The sequence below is a fragment of the Capricornis sumatraensis genome, chromosome 9 (assembly GCF_032405125.1).
Source record: "Capricornis sumatraensis isolate serow.1 chromosome 9, serow.2, whole genome shotgun sequence".
Classification (NCBI taxonomy): Eukaryota; Metazoa; Chordata; class Mammalia; order Artiodactyla; family Bovidae; genus Capricornis; species Capricornis sumatraensis.
This window is the reverse complement of record NC_091077.1, coordinates 40,431,880-40,453,434: the sequence shown is the minus strand read 5'-3', so window position 1 is coordinate 40,453,434 and position 21,555 is coordinate 40,431,880. Positions and strand designations below refer to the sequence as shown.

Sequence of the window (21,555 nt, the reverse complement as noted above, 5' to 3'; positions counted from 1 at the left end):
AGAGGGTCTTAAGGAACTGCATCAGCCTACTCACTTCCTGGTAGAGTTCTGAGATAAGCCAGCTGCTGCATGTCAAAAGGGTCAGTGCTGCCATTTCCCTGAGCAATAATAAATGGACAAAGAAAGCATGATGAGAGTTAGCTATTAGCAATACCTTAAACGTTCAGGTGATTGAGCACTGGGAAGAATTTCCAGTGAAAACCATATAGTTACTAGTCTTGAAGATTTTCCCCAAAATATAATTTTTACTTAGAGGCTGAAAGCTTTTCAGAGTAATCCTCAAAGTATTGATATGCTCATTTATCATGCTGAAAGGTAGGGTAGGGCTGTGTTTTATCCCTCAGAAGGTGGTAGGTATGAGAGCAAAATTAAAACATCCCTTCTTCAAGGGACTTCCTGGGTGGTCCAGTGACTGATACTCTATGCTCACAATGCAGGTGTTCCAAGTTTGATTCCTGGTCAGGGAACTAGATCCCATATGCTGCAACTAAGAGTTTGCATGCCGCAACAAAGGTAAAAGATCCAGAGTGCCACAGCTAAGACCTGACACAGCCAAATAAATAAAATAATTTTTTTTTTTTTTTTTTAAAGAAAATCCCATCCTCAAATCCATGCCCACCAACCCTGAGCTTCTGGCAGCAGAGTGATGAGGCTGCCTCCCATAGGGAACTGCTCCCCAAATGTCACTGCTGGCTGAGCTGGCTCCTGTCTTAGGCTCTTGTTCCAAGTAGTCACACCTGCCCCTGTTTGCAGAAAGCTTTGCATCCCAGCTGTGAAAGGTGAGGAGCATTGGCTTCTATTTGGCACTGATTTTGCGTTATGAGCTGGGGTTAATCTGCATTTTCTCTAACCTGAGAGATGATAGTGCATCCTTCCAAGTTTATTCTATAAAGGAGCACTTTGTGAAACACAGCTCATTTGACATGACTGCACCATAGGCCAGGTATATGGCTCACTTCTTGCAGAAGCGCAGGCAGGAGCTTGTTAGGGGAGAAAAATCACATGAGAATATAGCAGAGTCTCTTGGTAGCCCAGGATAAGGGAGAGTGAGATGATCCCAATGCTACACTCTACATTTTTTGTGTACATTTTTGTGTGATTAGTGGGTAGGGTATTGATACTCTTCCAGGAGCATCTAATAGAGATAAGAAAGACAGATTTCCTTAAGAAGCTTTGCAATTTATAAACTTATAAATGTATAAATTTACATGACACTAGAGTCCCACAAAGTCTTTGTTGCCAATAGCTCTTACTGACCTTTTACTCCATGGAATTTTAACCTTTATTTCCCTCATATTATGGATGGTAGAGCTGAGGTCCTTGCACCTGCATGGAGTCACATAGCTGGTTTGTGGCAGAGCCAACTGAAACCCAAGCATTTCATTTTAAAGCCCACATTGACATGTCTGAAAGCAAAGCAGTAGAAATCCCTATGGTTTACAAATGCTTTTACATACATCATCTGGTAATCCTCTTTCTACAGGTAAGAAAAGAGACTCAGATTTTTATGGGATTCTTTTCTGATCTCTTTCAGTCCTGCAAGATACTTCCATTCTTCAGGAAGCGAGTTTGAGGGACGCACAGCAGGTGACTACCTTCCAGCTACCCCCGGTGAGTGATTTCTGGGGCAATCACTCATGAGCCTTAGTGCTTGGCACATGTGTTTCAGTATCTATCATGTACTGTGATGGTTGCTGAACATAATCCAAAGGAGATGAAACTCATATTTCTTATTAAAAATTGATATATCTTTGATTAGTGTGACATACAGGGAGATATTGTGAATTTAATATCTAATGAGCCTTGATATGCATCTTGTGAAAAAAAAGATGTATATTTTGATATTCAGTGTTATTTTATCACTGTTGAAGATAGTTGCTGCCGAATGAACTAGAAATCACCATCATGAAAATCTTTTTTTTTTTTTTTTTTTGGTTTTAAAAAATTTATGGTAATATAGGCATAACATAAAATATACTATCTTAACCATTTTTAATATAGTGTTTTTAAGTGTTCAGTAATATTAAACGTATTGATATTGTTGTGGAGCCAACCTCTAGTGTTTTTTCATCTGGTGGTGGTGGTGGTTTAGTCTCTTAAGTCATGTCCGACTCTTGAGATCCCATGGACTATAGCCTGCCAGGCTTCTCTGTCCGTGGGATTCTTCAGGCAAGAATGCTGGAGCGGGTTGCCATTTCCTTCTCCATCTGCCCAAGTTGAAATTCCTCACAAATTAAGTAACTCCCTCCATTCCTCATATCCCTCAGCCCCTTGAAGCCACCATTCTTCTACTTCTGTGATTTGACTACTCCAGATAGCTCCTATATGTGGAATCATACAGAATTTTTCTTTTCATGACTGGCTTATTTCATTAAGCATAATAACCTCAAGGTTCATCCTTGAAGTAACATGTGCAGAATCTCCTTCCTTTTTAAGGCTGAATAGTATTCCCTGCTATGTATATAATACATTTTGTCTGTCTGTTCATTCATTGATGGACACTTAGGTTGCTTCGACCTTTTGGCTATTGTGAGTAATGCTGTTCTGAGATCATGGGTGCACGTGAAATTTATATATTTTTAATTTTTTTACATAACTGTAAATTCACATATAGTTCAATTTACATGAAGTTGAGTCTCGTACTCACAAGAGATCCCTTACACTTTTATACTAAGTATAAGATTGCTTATACTTTTATACTAAGTAATATTTGTTATTGTTCAGTCACTAAGTGATGTCTGACTTTTTGTGACCCCATGGACTGTAGCATGCCAGGCTTTCTTGCCTTCACCATTTCCTGGAGTTTGCTCAAACTCTTGTCCATTGAGTCAGTGATGCCATCCAACCATTTCATCCTCTTGTCACCCCCCTTCTCCTCCTCCCCTCAGTCTTTCCCAGCATCAGAGTCTTTTCGATTGTGTCTGCTCTTCGCATCAGGTGGCCAGAGTTTAGGAACCTCAGCTTCACCATCAGTCCTTCCAATGAATATTCAGAACTTATTTCCTTTAGGATTGACTGGTTTGATCTCCTTGCAGTTTAAGAGACTCTCAAGAGTCTTCTCTTGCACCACAGTTTGAAAGCATTGGTTCTTCAGCACTCAGCTTTCTTTATGGTCCAATTCACATCCATCCATACATGACTGCTGGGAAAGCCATAGCTTTGACTATACGGAACTTAGTGGCCAAAGTGATGTCTCTGCTATTTAATATGCTGTCTGTGTTTGTCATACTTTTCCTTTCAAAGATCAAGTGTCTTTTCATTTCATGGCTGCAGTCACCATCTACAGTGATTTTGGAGCCCAGGAAAATAAAGTCTGTCGTTGTTTTCATTGTTTGCCTATTTGCCATGAAGTGATGGGATTGGATGCAGTGATCTTAGTTTTTTGAATGTTGGGTTTTAAGCCAACTTTTTCACTCTCCTCTTAGAGCTTCTTTAGTTCCTTTGTGCTTTCTGCCATTAGGGTGGTGTCTTCTGCATATCTGGGTTATTGATATTTCTCTCGTATTTCACACGTTAGTAAGGTAATGCTCAAAATCCTTAAAGCTAGGCTTCAACAGTACGTAAACCAAGAATTTCCAGATGTACAGCTGGATTTAGAAAAGGCAGAGGAACTAAAGATGAAATTGCCAGCATCCACTGGATCATAGAACAAGCAAGGGAATTCCAGAAAAATGTCTACTTCTGTTTCATTGACTACGCTAAAGCCTTTGACTGTGTGGATCATAACAAACTGTGGGAAGTTCTTAAATGGCAACATCTTGTGAAAATATAGTGTCACAGCTAGCGAATTGACATGGATACCTAAAGGATACAGGTCATTTGCTTCATTGGAGAATCCTTCATTTTGCCTTTTATAGCCAAACCCACTTCTCTTTTACACCATGCTCTCATCTTTCTCTGACAACTGTTAACTTTTTTTACAACTCTGTAACATTGTCATTTCAAGAAAACTACATGAATGAATTCATACAGTATGTAACATTTGGGAATTTACAGCCTAATTCTGTGGAGCTTCAGCCAGGGTTTTGCATGTATCAGAAGTCTGTTCCTTTTGTAGTGCTGAGTAGAATGTCTTGGTATGGCTATACTGCAGTTTGTTTAACCAGTCACCCATTGAAGGACATCTTGGTTGTTTCTAGTTGGGGCTCTCTTGCTGATCCTGCCCACAGTGCCAATTGTCTTGCTTTTCACACTGTCCACACTGTTCGCTGAACCCACGGTAGGCAAGGCACAAGCTAAGAGGCTGGAAGAAGACTTGAGGAGCCATAGGAACTGCATACACGTTTATTCTTTCCTGGCTGGTATGGCGGCCATAATACAGCCTCTCTCCTGGCTGTTGTGGCAGCCATAGCAGCAGCCACAATGTAATCATAATGTAGCCATAACAGACCCATAATATAATCTCATATAACATAATCATGATGTTCCTCCAGCATGGCCCCAATGTAGCTGCAGCCAGAGTTTTTCATGGTGAAGCTCATACAGGGATACCCCACAAAGTAGCCAAGGGAGTACCTCATGAGTGCATGTGCAGTGCTATAAAAATGATTTCAGCTGTTAATAGTCATTATTTACAAAATGTGAGGCGAGAGAGCCTGAATACAGCCATCTTGGCTAATTTACTCTCTCCCCACAGGGGCCATTTTGCATAAAGCTGCTGTAAATATTTGCGTACAGGTTTTGTGTGAATGTCGGTCTTAGTTTCTTTGGGATAAATGCACAGGCATGCAGTTGTTAGGTTTAATGGGAAGTGTTTATTTAGTTTTGTAGGGAAACTTATTTTCCAGAGTAACTTCCTTTTCAAGAGTAACTGTTCATTTTGCATTCCTGTGAGCTATGTATGAATAACTACATTGTCTACATCCTCTCACCGTTTGTTGTTGTCACTTTTTTTTTTAGCCATTCTGATAAGTAATATTGTGGTTTAAATTTGCATTTCCCTCATGGCTAATAAAGTTGGATATCTTTTCATATGCTTCTCCACTGTCTGAATGTCCTCTTATGTGAAATGTTTCTCTATGACTTTTGCCCATGGTTCTAATTGGACCATTTACTTTTTTACTGTTGTTTTAAGAACTCAGTATATATTCCAGATACTTGTCCTTTGTTGTTGTTTTGCAGTTTTTTCCTCTTACTCTGAAACTTATCTTTCCATCCCTTTAACAGAGTTTTTAACAGAGCAAAAGTGTTAAATCTGGATTAAGTCCAGGTTGTTAGTTTTTCCTTTTAAGTATTAGGCTTTTGGTATAAAGTCTAAGAACCCTTGGCTTAGTATTAGATCCCAACGATTTTCTCCTATTTTTTCCTAAAAGTGAGATAGTTTCACATTTTACATTTGAGTCCTTGATACATTTAATCCATGATCTGTGATACATTTACATTTAAGTCAGTGACCTCTAATTTTGTGTAAATGTGAGATTGAGGTCAAGGTTCATATTTTTTACCAGTGGATATCCACTTGCTCCGATACCATTTGTTGAAAAGGCTGTCTCTCCCTCACTGAATTGCTTTTGTCCCTTTGTCAAAATCTGTTGAGCATATTTGTATGAGTCTTTTCCTAGGTTCTCTATTCTGTTCCATTGATCTATTTGTCTCTTTCTCTGCTAGTACTGTACAAGTTTGATTACTGTAGCTATATGCTAAGTCTTAAAGTTGGGTAGATTGATTCTTTTATTTTATTCTTTTTTTTTTTTTCAAAATTATTTTAGCTATTTTAATCCCTCTGATTTTAGCTATTTAAATTTCTTTTCTCTGTAAATTTTAGAATAATCTTGTCCATGACTACAAAGGATCTTACTGATATTTTGATAGGGGTTTTGTTAAACCAACCTATGTATCAGTTTGGGGAACACTGGCATTTTTATCATCTGAGTCTTCCAATCTGTGAATGCAATATGGTTCTTCATTTACTTTTTTTTAAATTTATTTCATCACTGTTATATAAATTCTTAGTATATACATTTTGTACGTGTTTTGTTAGATGTAGACCTAGGTACTTCACTTTATCAGCAGTTGTAAATTATATTAAAAATTGTGGTGACAACACCTTTATTTATAGGAAAAGAAACATACTTGATTCTTGTAAGTTTATTTTGTATTGTAAGACCATGCTGGAATCATTGGTCAGTTTGAGAAGGGTTTTGGTGGGGTTTTTGTTTTTGTTTTTAATTTTAAGCAGTCCTGGATTTTCTGTGTAGACAGTTATGTCATCTGCAAATAAGGGCAGTTTTATTTCTTTCTTTTCAGTTTTTCTTTTATTTCCTTCTCTTGCTCTATTCCACTGGATAGAACTTCCAGCATAATGTTGAATAGCAGGGGCAGGAACAAACCTCCATCCTTGCCCTATTCCCCATCTTAGGGGGAAAGCATTTAGTCTTTCACAGTTAAGCATGTTAGCTGTAAAATTTAAATAAATTCTCTTTATCAAGTTGTGCAAATTTCTTACTTAATTCCTGTTTCTCTGGAGTTTTTACTATGTGTGATGTTGAATTTGTCAAAAGCGTTCCTTTATCAGTTGATATGATCATGTGAATTTTCTTTAGACTGTTAATATTGTGGATTATATTGATTGACTTTTGAATTTGAACCAGCTTTTCATCCCTGGAATAAATGCTTTCTTGTCATTCATGACTTCTTGGTGTGAAATTCTCTTTATATATTGCTGAATTTTATTTGCTATTATGTCATTAAGGATTTTTAATTCTTTATTCATGAGAAATGCCTGTCAGTGGTTTTTGTTTTCTTTACTGTCTTTGCCTAAATTGGCCAGGGTAATACTAGCTTCTGAAGATTAACTATAAAGTATTCCCTCTTCTTGTTTTCTAAAAGAGATTGTGTAGAATTAATGTTCATTCTTTGAATGTTTGGTAGGATTCTTTAGGGAAACTACATGAACTATAGAGGTTTGAGGGTGGAGTGGGGTGTGTGTGGTATTTTAATTATAGATTTAACTTCCTTAATGGTTATAGGACTGTTCATACTATCTGTTTCACAGTGGATGAGTTGTGGTAATCTGTGTTTTTCTTTTCCTTTTTAAAAAATATTTATCTATATTTATTTGACTGCATCAGATTTTAGTTCCAGCATGCAGGATCTACATTGCAATGCAAAAGCTTTCGTTATGGCACACGTGCTGTAGTATTTGTGGGCTCAGTTGGCCCCAAGGCATGTGAGATCTTAGTTCCCTAACTAGGGATCAAAGCTGTGTCTCCTTCATTGGAGGACAATATTCTTAACTGGTAAACCACCAGCTGCTGCTACTGCTGCTGCTAAGTCGCTTCAGTCATGTCCAACTCTGTGTGACCCCATAGACGGAATCCCAGCCCTGTCCCTGGGATTCTCCAGGCAAGAACACTGGAGTGGGTTGCCATTTCCTTCTCCAATACATGAAAGTGAAAAGTGAAAGGGAAGTCACTTAGTCGTGTCTGACTCTTAGCGACCCCATGGACTGCAGCCTACCAGGCTCTGCCATCAATGGGATTTTCCAGGCAAGAGTACTGGAGTGGGGTGCCATTGCCTTCTCCGGTAAACCACCAGGGAAGTCCCCAAATGTAAGCATTTCTTATGTAAGCATTTTCATGCTATCCTGCTTTAACAACATCCCACAAATTGTAGTACAGTGTGTTTTTGTTTTATTATCAATCACTTTAGTGTATTTTTAAATTCTCTTGAGCCTTATTCTTAACCATACTTTAGAAGTGTGGCGTTCAGTTTCCAAAGATTTGAAATTTTTCCTTTTATCTTTCTATTATTGATTTCTAGTTCAATTTCATTGTTTTCAGAGAACATATTGTATGATTTCAAATTTGTTGAGAGTTTCTCCTCTTCTTCCAGGATTTTGATGATCCAGCACAGGGTTGTCTTGTTTATATTCTGTGAGCATTTAAATTAAAAAAATTTTGTGGTTGTTGAGTGAAGTAGTCTATAAATGTTGCTTAGATCTTATTTTTGATGGTGCTATTGAGTTCTTCTATATTCATGCTTCTTTTCTTTTTTTTTTAAATTGCTTTTTTGTTTTTGTTTTTGTTTTTACTTTACTGGATCTTTGTTGCTCAGTTCGATTCAGTAGCTTGGTTCTGTCCGACTCTTTGCAACCCCATGGCCTGCAGCATGCCAGGCTTCCTTGTCCATCACCAACTCTGAGAGCTTTCTCAAACTCATGTCCATCAAGTGAGTGATGCCATCCAACCATCTCATCCTCTGTCATCCCCTTTTTCTCCTGCCTTCTATCTTTCCCAGCATCGGGGTCTTTTCAAATAGGCCAGTTCTCTCATTAGGTGGCCAAAGTATTGGAGCTTCAGGTTCAGCATCAGTCATTCCAATGAATATTCAGCGTTGAATTTCTTTAGGATTGACTGCTTTGATCTCCTTGCAGAATGAGGAACTCTCAGGAGTCTTCTCCAACACCACAGTTCAAAGCATCAATTCTTTGGCACTCAGCTTTCTTTACAGTCCAACTCTCACATCCATACATGACTACTGGAAAAACCATAGCATTCACTAGGTGGACCTTTGTCAGCAAATTAATGTCTCTGCTTTTTAACATGCTGTCTAGGTTGGATGTAGCTTTTCTTCCAAGGAGCAAGTGTCTTTTAATTTCATGGCCACAGTCACCATCTGCAGTGATTTTGGAGCCCAAGGAAATAAAGTCTCTCACTATTTCCATTGTTTCCCCATCTATTTGCCGTGAAGTGATGGGACTGGATGCGATGATCTTCATCTTTTGAATGTTGAGTTTTAAGCCAACTTTTTCACTGTCATCTTTCAGTTTCATCTAGAGGTTCTTTAGTTCTTCTTCACTTTCTGCCATAAAGGTGGTGTCATCTGCATATCTGAGGTTATTGATATTTCTCCCGGCAATCTTGATTCCAGCTTGTGCTTCATCCAGCCTGGCATTTCAGCATTGACTAACTCCTTTCCCAATCTGGAGCCAGTCTGTTGTTCCATGTCCAGTTCTAACTGTTATTTCTTGACCTGCAAACAGATTTCTCAGGAGGCAGGTAAGGTGGTCTGGTATTTCCACCTCCTGAAGAATTTTCCACAGTTTCTTGTGATCCGCACAGTCAAAGGCTTTGGCCTAGTCAATAAAGCAGAAGTAGATGTTTTTCTGCAACTGTCTTGCTTTTTCTATGATCCAGAGAATGTTGACAGTTTGGTCTCTGGTTCCTCTACCTTTTCTAAATCCAGCTTGAACATCTGGAAGTTCATGGTTCATGTATTGTTGAAGCTTGGCTTGGAGAATTTTGAGCGTTACTTTGCTAGTGTGTGAGACGACCGCAGTTTTGCGGTACTTTGAACATTCTTTAGCATTGCCTTTCTTTGGGATTGGAATGAAAACTGGCCTTTTCCAATCCAATGGCCACTGCCAAGTTTTCCAAATTTGCTGCCATATGGACTGCAGCACTTTCACAGCATCATCTTTTGGGATTTGAAATAGCTCAACTAAAACTCCATCACCTCTACTAGCTTTGTTAGTAGTGAAGGCCTGCTTGATTTTACATTCCAGGATGTCTGGGTCTAGGTGAGTGATCACAGCATCGTGTTTATGGGTCATTAAGATCTTTTTTGAATAGTTCTGTGTATTCCTGCTACCTCTTCATAATATCTTCTGCTTCTGTTATGTCCATACCATTTCTGTCCTTTATAGAGCCCATCTTTGCATGAAGTGTTACCTTGGTATCTCTAATTTTCTTGAAGAGATCTCTAGTCTTTCCCATTCTATGTTTTCCCCTATTTCTTTGCATTTATCACTGAGGAAGGCTTTCTTACCTCTCTTTGCTAGTCTTTGGAACTCTGCATTCAGATGGATATATCTTTCCTTTTCTCCTTTGCCTTTAGCTTCTCTTTTTTTCCCAGCTGTTTGTAAGGCCTTTGCAGATAGCCATGTTGCTTTTTTGCATTTCTTTTTCTTGGGAATGGTCCTGATCCCTGTATTCTGTACAATGTCACAAACCTCTGTCCATAGTTCATCAGGCAGACTGTCTATCAGATCTAATCCCTTGAATCTATTTCTCACTTCTACTGTATAATCGTAAGAGATTTGATTTAGGTCATACTTGAATGGTCTAGTGGTTTTCCCCACTTTCTTCAATTCAAATCTGAATTTGTCAATAAGGAGTTTATGATCTGAGCTCCCAGTCTTGTTTTTGCTGACTGTATAGAGCTTCTCGATCTTTGGCTGCAAAGAATATAATCAATCTGATTTTGGTATTAACCATCTGGTGATTTCCATATGTAGAGTCTTCTCTATTAGCCTTTGCCCTATTTCATTTTGTACTCCAAGGCCAAATTTGCCTGTTATTCCAAATGTTTCTTGACTTTCTACTTTTGTATTCCAGTCCCCTATAATGAAAAGAACATCTTTTTTTGGAGTTAGTTCAGAAGGTCTTGTAAATCTTCATAGAACCATTCAACTTAAGCTTTTTCAGCATTACTGGTTGGGGCATAGGCTTGGATTACCGTGATATTGAATGGCTTGCCTTGGAAATGAACAGAGATCATTCTGTTGTTTTTGAGATTGCATCCAAGTACTGCATTTCACACTCCTTTGTTGACCATGATGGCTACTCCATCTCTTCTAAGGGATTTTTGCCTTCAGTAGTAGATATAATGGTCATCTGAGTTGAATTCATCCATTCCAGTCCATTTTAGTTCGCTGATTTCTAAAATATCTACGTTCACTCTTGCCATCTCCTATTTGACCACCTCCAATTTGCCTTGATTTACGGACCTAACATTCCACGTTCCTATGCAGTATTGCTCTTTACAGCATCGAATTTTGCTTCTGTCACCTGTCACATCCACAGCTGGGTGTGCTTTTTGCTTTGGCCCCATCTCTTCATTCTTTCTGGAGTTATTTCTCTACTGATCTCCTGTAGCATATTGGGCACCTGCTGGCCTGGGGAGTTCATCTTTCAGTGTCCTATCTTTTTGCCTTTTCATACTGTTCGTGGGGTTTTCAAGGCAAGAATACTGAAGTGGTTTGCCATTCCCTTCTCCAGTGGACCACATTTTGTCAGAACTCTCCACCATAACCCATCCGTCTTGGGTGGCCCTACACAGCATGGCTCATAGTTTCATTGAGTTAGACAAGGCTGTGGTCCATGTGATCAGACTGGTTAGTTTTCTGATTGTGCTTTTCACTATGTCTACTCTCTGATGGTGAAGGATAAGAAGCTTATGGAAGCTTCCTGATGGGAGAGACTGACTGAGGGGGAACCTGGGTCTTGTTTTGATGGCCAGGGCCATGCTCAGTAAATCTTTAATCCAATTTTCTGTTGATGGGTGGAGCTGTGTCCCGTCCCTGGTATTTACCTGGGGCCAAACTATGGTGGAGGTAATGAAGGTAAAGAGGACCTCCTTCAAAATATCCCATGCCAAGTACTGCTACACTAACTGCCCTGAACCCTGCAACAGGCCACCACCAACCCACACCTCTGCTGGAGACTCCTGGTGCACACAAGGTTCTGTTTGTGCCCTCCAATAGTCTATTTCCCAGTCCTGTGTAAGTTCTGGCAGCTCTATGGTGGGGTAAATGGCAACCTCCTCTAAGAGGACTTATGCCATACCCAAGTCTGCTGCACCCAGAGCCCCTGTCCCCGTGGTAGTCCACTGCTGACCCATACTTCCAGTCAGTCAGTTCAGTCATGTCCGACTCTGCAACCCGATGAACCACAGCATGCCAGGCCTCCCTGTCCATCACCAACTCCTGGAGTCTCCCCAAACCCATGTCCATGGAGTCAGTGATGCCATCCAACCATCTTATCCTCTGTCATCCCCTTCTCCTCCTGCCCTCAATCTTTCCCAGCATTAGGGTCTTTTCTAATGAGTCAGCTCTTCGCACCAGGTGGCCAAAGTATTGGAGTTTCAGCTTCAACATCAGTCCTTCCAATGAACACCCAGGACTGATCTCCCTTAGGATGGACTGGTTGGAGCTCTTTGCAGTCCAAGGGACTCTCAAGAGTCTTCTCCAACACCGCAGTTCGAAAGCATCAATTTTTCTGTGCTCAGCTTTCTTTATAGTCCAGCTCTCACATCCATACATGACCACTGGAAAAACCATAGTCTTGACTAGATGGACCTTTGTTGACAAAGTAATGTCTCTGCTTTTTAATATGCTCTCTAGGTTGGTCATAACTTTCCTTCCAAGGAGTAAGCGTCTTTTAATTTCATGGCTGCAATCACCAGGAGACACTCAAAACAGTTCTGTCTCAGTCTCTGTGGGGTCCCTGGGTCCTGGTGTGCACAAGGTTTGTTTGAGCCCTCTGAGCGTCTCTGGCAGGAATGGGGTTTGATTCTAAATGTGAATTTGCCCCTCCTACCCTCTTGCTGAGGCATCTCCTTTGCCCTTGGGTTTGGGGTATCTTCTCATAGCTGCTCAAGTGCCACGTAGCCACCGCTCCAGCACCTGCTGTCTTGCTCGGGTTTCTCTGAACTTGGATGTGGGGTATCTGGTCACGGCCACTCCAGCGAAGTCAGCCGCCGCTCCTGGTCTTGGACGTGGAGTATCTCCTCAGTTCAGTGTAGGCTTCAAACTCCTATGAGAATCTAATGTTGCCACTGATCTGATAGGAGGCAGAGCTCAGGCAGTAATACGGTGATGGGGAGCATCTGTAAATACTGATGAAGCTTTGCTCACTTGTCCACCACTCACCTCTTAACTGTGTGGCCCAGTTTATCTAACAAGACACAGACCTTTACCAGTACATGGCCCGGGCGTTGGGGACCCCTGGACCAGGGTGATCAGACATGATCTAGGGGGTGGTAAGGGATGAGGAACCCAATCAGTTGTGGAAGACAGAAGATTCTGGTTAAACTGCTATGCTGTGCTAAGCTTAGTTGCTGGTTAAACTGACTTAATGCTGAAATTGGGTTTTATGAGGAAGTGCACAGAGGGCATAGGGGAAGGTTCAGGAGCCTGACCTAAGTTTGATCAAGCAAAGAATTTTTGTCATATAACTTTTTAGTGATAGTGTTGCAGAAAAAGTATGGCACACATGAGACGATGGTCATGTCCTAGGTCTTGAATGATTCCCTGGGACAGTCCACCAAGTGAGGATCCTTGGCTTTGTACAGGAGGGAATTCACTAGCAGACCATAGTAAGGTGGAAGCAAGTTTAGAGAAATACGACTCTGTAGATGGGCTTCCTTGGTAGCCCAGGCAGTAAAGAATCTACCTGCAGTGTGGAAGACCCAGGTTTCATCCCTGGATTGAGAAGATCCCCTGGAGAAGGGAATGGCTACTCACTCCAGTATTCTTGCCTTGAGAATTCCATGGACAGTGGCTACAGTCAGTGGAGTCACAGAGTCGGACACGACTGAGCAATGAACACTTTCACTTTCACACTCTGTGGACAGTGTGGGTCATTTCAAAAGTTGAGAGCAGCAGCCCCAGAGCATGAGAGCGGGTTCTGGGGAAGTACGAGGCGCTCGGAGAAAACACTCCACGGTGTGTATGGTCTGGGAAGGCAGGAGTGGCCCTGAGGTGTGGTGGTGGTTATTTTTATTAGCTGAGTAACTTCATAGGCTAACGAGTGGGAAGATTATTCTGATTTGGGGAAGAAGGAGAGATTTCCAGGAATTGGGCCACCACTTACTCTTTGGCCTCTTATGGTTGTCCTCTGAACTGCCATGGCCTCTGTGGATGTGTCATTTAGATACTAATGTGTTTCAAGAGTGTATAATGAGGCTCAAGTCCGCTAGAAGGGAAATCTTCCACCCTCCTGGGCCTAGTTGGTTCTAACCAGTTTATATCCTATTCTGTTGTTAATGGTTGTGTCATTCTTTTAATGGTTGTGCCCTGCCCTCTTCCTTCCCGTCTTACTTTCTCTAGGTATTACACGTAACTTATCCCAATGCTTTACATCCCTTCACCCTTCCCATTTTATAATACAATAGATTTAAATATTTTTTCTGCATACATTAAGAACCATGTCTGATATTTAGAACTATGTTAGAGTGTTACAACCTTTGCTTCAACTGTCAAACATTATTTAGTAAACTTAAAAAGAAGGAAAGCCTGTTGTCTTTGCTCATATTTTGGCTTAACATTTTCTTCGTTTCTTATGTTCCACAATTCCTTTTATTGTTTCCTTGTTTCCTTTCTGTTTAGGGAATTTTCTTTAGGCATTCTTTTAAGATAAATCTGCTGGTGGCAAGTGTAACTATTTTTGATTCCTCTGGGAATGTCTAGATTTTCCCTTCACTCCTGAAGTATATTTTCATCAGATATAAAATCTACACTTGACAGTTCTCTTTCAGCACTTGAAAAGTACAGTTGGTACACAGTTTCTGACCAGAAATCTGCTATCACATGAATTTCCTTTCTTGCTATGGAAAAGATCGCATTTTTTTTTAATTTTGTCTTTAGGTTTCAGAAGTTTCTTATGATATCTCTTTCGGGTCCTTCACTATCTCCTGGAGTTTGCTCAAATTCATGTCCATTGAGTTGGTGATGCTATCTAACCATCTTATCCTCTGCTGCCCTCTTTCTTTTGCCTTCAATTTTTCCCAGCATCAGGGTCTTTTCCAATGAGTTGGCTCCTCACATCAGGTGGCCAAAGTATTGGAGTTTCAGCTTCAGCATCAGTCCTTCCAATCAATATTCAGGACTGATTTCCTCTAAGATCTACTGGTTGGATCTTCTTGCAGTCCAAGGGACTCTCAAGAGTCTTCTCTTAACACCACAGTTCAAAAGCATCAATTCTTTGGCTCTCAGCTTTCTTTATTGGTCCCACTCTCACATCCCCACATGACTACTGGAAAAACCATAACTTTGATTATGGACCTTTGTCAGCAAAATGATGTCTCTACTTTTTAATATGCTGTTAAGGTTTGTTATAGCTTTTCTTCCAAGGAACAAGCGTCTTTTAATTTCATGGCTACAGTCACTGTCTGCAGTGATTTTGGAGCCCAAGAAAATAAAATCTGCCACTGTTTCTACTTTTTACCCATCTATTTGCCATGAAGTTATGGGCCTGTCTGCCAGGATCTTACTTTTTTGAATGTTGAGTTTTAAGCCAGATTTTTGACTCTCCTCTTTCATCCTCATCAAGAGGCTCATTAGTTCTTTGCCTTCTGCCTTCAGAGTGGTATCATCTGCATATCTGAGCTTATTGACATTTCTCCTGGCAATCTTGATTACAGCGTGTGATTCATCCAGGCCAGCATTTAGTCTGATGTACTCTGCATGTAAAACATACTCCCCTCCCAATTTTGAACCAGTCTCTTGTTCCATGTCCAGTTCTAACTGTTGCTTCTTGACCTGCATACAGGTTTGACAGGTAAGGTGGTGTGGTATTCCCATCTCTTTAATTGCACTCATTAAGTACAACTAAAATCCCAGGAAATTATACATTTTTTAAAAAACAAAGCAAAATCTTAAAGGTGGAGAGAGGAAAACGAGCAGGTAGGCTACCATAATACTGACAGGTGAGGGAACAAATCCAGCTTCCCCCTTAACTTGTCTCCATTGGCTCCAAAGTCAGAGGGCTCCTGAGGGGGTTGGTAGTTCCTGATACGGTCTCCACTGATACAGTCTCCACTGATACAGTGTTGATGGTGAGGAGGACTGTTATCAGCAGCAGGGATGGAAGTTCCAGATCCCTGCTTTGCATTCTCTGAGACCTCCCCAGCGGGAGTGTTTGGACACTTCATTGCAGCCTAATGGGGGTGGAACTTTAGACTCACTCTCTCACTCCTATCATGAGCAAGGTTGGAGGGTTTTTTTTTCTGTAGTGCTTGGCTGGAGTAGAGCAGGTATTGTCTGTCTAGCTACTTTCTCAGTCCTGTGCCTGAGAACAGGCTTTTGTTAGGGTTTTATTTTTATCTGTGCCTATTGGGGTTTTGGAGTCACTGGCTCCTTCAGCTTCAAGTTTTGATTTGATATATGAGGCAGAAAGAAAAATGAGGGTACTCACCACTGTTGTTCCTCCTGATCCAAGGTTTCTAGCTGGTGTGCCTCCCTTTCTCCACTTCTCATAGTCTGCTGTGTTTGTTTGTTTTTAATATATCATTTCCTAGGATTTTAGTTTTACTTAGTGGGAGTACTTAAAGAAAAATATGTCTCCTCTATCTTCAAGAAGGAAACGGGTCTCCTCTGCAAATCTGATTTTAAATGGACCTATATATTTCCCCCACCCATTCTTGTTATAAAAGTTGGCACAATTTTAGAAAAGTAAAAGAATATTGCATGTTTCCAGTTTTCTGAGATTTCTGAGTATTTTCATGAATTTCTTTCTTTTCTCTTTTTTCTGTTTTCTGATTTCTTTCATATTTCATCAGTAGTGTCAATTACTATCTTTTCCTTATCAATTTCTCATATTGAGAGACTTCCCAAGGAGGGGGAAAATAAAACTTTTTCCTCTACTTTCTAAGGTTTAGTGGCAGGAAACTGCAAATTGAACTGATAGAAGATAGGTTAACAGGTGAAATTTTTTTATTTTGTATGCCTATGGGATGCCTTACAGGAATGAAAACTAGAAAGCAGTCAGATCCAGAGATTTATATACCATTTTAACCATGTGCGTGTGTGCTCAGTCATGTTAGACTCTGCGATCCCAAGGACTGTAACCCACTAGGCTCCTCTGTCCATGGAATTTTTCAGGCGAGAATACTGGGAGTGGGTGGCCATTTCCTCTTCCAGGGCATCTTCCTGTCGCAGGGATTAAACCGGAGTCTCTTGTATCTACTGCTGCTGCTGCTTCTAAGTCGCTTCAGCCGTGTCCGACTCTGTGCAACCCCATAGATGGCAGCCCAGTAGGCTCCCCTGTCCCTGGGATTCTCCAGGCAAGAACACTGGGGTGAAAAGTGAAGAGGAAGTCGCTCAATCGTGTCCAACTCTTAGCAACCCCATGGACTGCACCCTACCAGGTTCCTCCATCCATGAGATTTTCCAGGCAAGAGTACTGGAGTGGGGTGCCATATGCCTTCTCCACCAGCAGGAAAATTCTTTACCACTGCACCACCTGGGAAACCCATTTTAACCACAGGCAGTTCATTTATGGAGAAATGACAAGAGGATTTTGAGCTTCAAGGGCTAATAAATTGTCGGAAGGTAGATATGTAAACTAATGCAAGATAAAGATGATTTAGTTAACTTTGCTATGCTCTCTCTGGGCTGATAAGAGTCTAGAGTTCTGTCTGTTGATTGAGTCACCTTACCTCCCTGGTAGGAGGGGAGGCATACTTTCACAGAGGAACATTTACGACTGGCCTTTAGGCAAGTGGGGGGAGGGTACTTTTTTTTTTTTTTTTTTTTTGCAGTCTTTCTGTTTATCCATTCCCTGCCTGCCTGCCAAGTCGCTTCAGTTGTGTCCGACCCTGTGCCACCCCATAGATGGCAGCCCACCAGGCTCCCCCATTCCTGGGACTCTCCAGGCAAGAACACTGGAGTGGGTTGCCATTTCCTTCTCCAATGCATGAAAGAGAAAAGTCAAAGTGAAGTCGCTCAGTCATGTCTGACTCTTAGTGACCCCATGGGCTGCAGCCCACCAGGCTCCCCTGTCCATGGGATTTTCCAGGCAAGAGTACTGGAGTGGGGTGCCATTGCCTTCTCCGATCCATTCCCTACAACTCAAAAAGAATTTTGGGCCAAAGTGGTGTATTTCAGGGTGGCATATTTCTTATCCCCTCTAAGACCAATATCAATTTCTCTCCTGCAGGCCCTTGAGAAGAGAGCCTGTGACTTCTTGAGCCTTGTCTTCCATTCTGTGGAACTTATCTTGGAGGACAGATTTCCCCCACACTGGCCTCTGGCCAGCAGTAAAGCCACTTGAGAAATGTGAGCTCTCAGGTTCCACCCTAGACCTGCAGAGGCAGAATGTGCATTTTTACCAAGATGCTTGAGTGATATGTATCCAAGTTTGAGAAGTCCAGTTCCAAACTTATTCAGCCTTAGAAAATTTTGATTTTTTTTTTGCCTCACTGCACAGCATGCAGGATCTTAGTTCCCTGACCAGGGATTGAACCCATTCCCCCTGCAGTGAAATCAGGGAGCCTTAACCAGTGGACTGGCAGGGAAGTCCCTGAAATATTTGTGTTTATTTTATTTTTAACTTTTTCTTTGGCATTGATATCAAATTTGGGAAGATTGCCGGAATAGTAGACTTGCAAATAGCCTTACTTTATTTATTTGTAATTGTATTATATTTTTATTTTTGGCTGTGCTGAGCCTTCATTTTCATCTAGTTGTGGTGAGCAGGGGCTATAGCTGTGGTGCACAGGCTTCCCATGGCAGGGGCTTCTCTTGTTGCAGAGCATGGGCTCTTGGGCACACAGGCTTCATGTGGGCTCAGTAGTTGCAGCTCCTGGGCTCTAGAGCACAGGTTCAATAGTTGTGACACACTGACTTAGATGCTCTGTGGATCAGGGATGAGACCCATGTCTCCTGCATAGGCAGGCAGACTCTCTACCACTGAGCCACCAGGGGAGCCCTGGTCTTTGCTTTAATTCCCCCATCCTCTGTCACTTTCTCTCGCTTGTCCCTCCCTCTCTCCCACTGTCTTTCTGTCTCTGCCTCACCTCTACCCGCCCACCCGCCCCGCCCCCCCCCCTTTTTTTTTTCCAGAAGTTTTAGGGAGTTATATGCAGACATTCTACCCCTTTTATCACTTTGTTCATGCCAAGGGGGCATATTTCCTAAAAGCAGGGCAGGTCCTTCCATAACCATAATGCAGTTACTACATTTTGGAAATTCAGCATTGAAATAGTAATCTTAGAGCATCATGCTTCCGAATTAGTTGTCCTGTGTCCGACACTTTCTCCTTGGAATTTCAGTGTTTGTCACAGTGTCGATAGTTCTGAAGAGTGAAGACTAGTTGTAATGCAGACTCTGCTCAGATAGGTTTTAACTCACATTGAGATTCAGGTTACATGTTTTGGTGAAAGTGCCAAGCTGGGTTGTATCTTTCCCCATGTGGCATGTTTTGGCCACATATGGGTGGTTTTCCCCAGATAGGTGATGCCAGCTCTGACCTCAGGGGTAAGGATCTCAGGTGATTTTTAATGTGACCCACATATATAGAATTTATATATAATTGTTACATAGATATTTTTTAATATAATATAGTGTTTTTATATCTTTGCTGAAATGACGGCTAAAGGTGGTCTCTATATTTTCACTTTTTTTAATCTAGTTTTTGTGCTATGATTTGCGTACAACACACCTATTTTGGGGCATGAATCTGAGTAAACTTTGGGAGATAGTGGAGGAGAGGAGCCTGGCATGCCACAGACCGTGAGGTTGCAGAGTCAAGACATGACTTAGCGACTGAACAGCAACAACACCTGTTTTAAATGTTAAGTGTAGAGAGTTTTTGACAACTGTCTACACATGTAACCATTAACTAATCAAGATATAAAATATCTCCATCATCCTAGGAGGTCCCTGTGTCCTTTCGCATGCTCTTTTTCCCAGACCAGCATTGATTTCCTTTTTGTCACAATAAGGTTTGTTCTTGTTTTAAAATGTTATATAAATGGAATCATACAGTATGTATCTTTGGAGTCAGGCTTCTCTTTCTCAGCCCAGTGATTTAAGCATCATTCATCTTGTGTGTGTTAGTAGTTTGTCCCTTCTTATTGCCGAGTAGTATTCCGTTGTATAACTGTGTCACAGTTAGTTTGTCCAGGATAATTCTCTGGCAGTCCAGTGGTTAAAACTCCTCTCTCTCACTGTGGAGAGCCCACACTGGTCAGGTAACTAAAATCCCACAAGCCACATAGTGTGGCCAAAAACAAACACACATAGTTGCTTTATCCACTCACCTGTTGGTGAATATTTGGGTCACTTCAGCTTTTGAATGTTATGAATGAAGCTTTTATAAACATTCATATGCAAGTCTTTTTGTGAATATATGTTTTCCTTTCTCTTGGGCAATTATCTAGGAATGAATATGGTATATACACTTGCCATAGGGGAAGTGTATATAATGAATTATAGGAGAACTGGCTGTTTTCTATAGTGATCTAACCACTTATACTCCTACCTGCAATGAATATGAGTTCCAGTTTTTTACATATCTTCACCATAACCTGGCACTGTCATTTTTAAAAACATGTATTTTGGTTATTGAAATGGATATCTTAATGTGGTTTTGATTAGCACTTCTCTGTTGACTTGGAAATGGCAACCCACTCCAGTGTTCTTGCCTGGAGAATCCCAGGGATGGGGGAGCCTGGTGGGCTGCCGTATATGGGGTCACACAGAGTCAGACACGACTGAAGTGACTTAGCAGTTGACTTGGAGAAGGAAATGGCAACCCACTCCAGTGCTCTTGCCTAGAAAACCCATGGACAGAGAAGCCTGGTGTCCATGGGGTCGCAAAGAGTCGGACACGACTGAGTGACTTCACTTTCTTTCACTTTCTCTGTTGACTAATGATGTTGGGTATCTTTTCATGTACTTGTGCATCATTTCTGCATCTTTTGTGAAGTGTCCAAATGTTTTCCCTGCTCATCGGGTTGCTTGTCTTTCTGTGTTTTAGGAACTTTTTAAAGTGTATATGTTCTAGATTAAGTCCTTTGTCAGATACATGTATTGAAAGTATGTTTTACCAGTCTTCAGCTTGCCTTTACATTGTTTTAATGATGTCTTGAAGATCGTAGCTTCCCTGGTGGCTCAGATAGTAAAGTGTCTGCCTGCAGTGCGGGAGACCTGGGTTTGATCCCTGGGTCAGGAAGATCCCCTGGAGAAGGAAATGACAACCCACTCCAGTACTCTTGCCTGGAAAATTCCATGGACAGAGGAGCCTGGTAGGCTACAGTCCATGGGGCTGCAAAGAGTCAGACATGACTGAGCAACTTCACTTTCACTTTTGAAGATCATATATCTTCAATTTTAGTGAGATTAAATTTATCAGTTTTTTCTTTTATTATTTAATACTTTTTATGTCCTATCTAACAAATCTTTGTCTAGCCTACAGCCACAAATATTTTCCTACTGTGTTTTATAGTTCTGGGTTTTGCATTTAGGTCTTTGCCTCCTTTTTTTTTTTTTTCTCTTTTTCCCCTCCAGCTGCAATGAGCGGCATGTGGGAATTTTAGCTCCCTGACCGTGGTGGATTGAGTCCCCTGCCATGGAAGCATGGAGTTTTAACCAATAGACAGCAAGGGAAGTCCCTTTGGTTCCTTTTAAAACATTTTGTGTATGGTGTGAGGCGTAGGGTTTGTTTTTTGTTTTGGTTTGGTTTGGTTTTTTTATGTTGATATTTAGTTATCACGACTTACTGAAAGATTTCCCTTTCTTCCATTGAATTACCTTGGTACCTTTGTCAAAAATTGATTGTCCACATATGTCTGGACATCGGGCTCTAACAGTGCACTGATTTATGTTTTGATCCTTTATGTCAAGAACACTATAACATTATACTTTGTCCTTGCAGTTGGTAGTGAGTCCTCCAGGTTCACTTTTGTTTTACAGAGTTTGTTTGGCTAGTCTTAAGTTCTTAGTATGTCATAAATTTTTGAATCAACACATCAACTTAAATAAATAAAGCCTCCTGGAATTTTTATATGAAATTTCACTGATTTTATAGATCATTGTGGGGTAACTGACAT

At 41.0% G+C, this 21,555-nt stretch overlaps 1 protein-coding gene across 1 annotated transcript in view; it reads left to right on the top strand.

Annotated features, from left to right (window-relative positions):
- Positions 1–21,555, top strand: part of ZNF496 (zinc finger protein 496) — a 41,404-nt gene that overhangs the window by 5,879 nt on the left and 13,970 nt on the right. Inside the window, exon 3 of the mRNA XM_068979480.1 lies at positions 1,535–1,611. Coding sequence (XP_068835581.1) covers positions 1,535–1,611 — 77 coding nt within the window. The remainder of the gene's footprint in view (positions 1–1,534; positions 1,612–21,555) is intronic.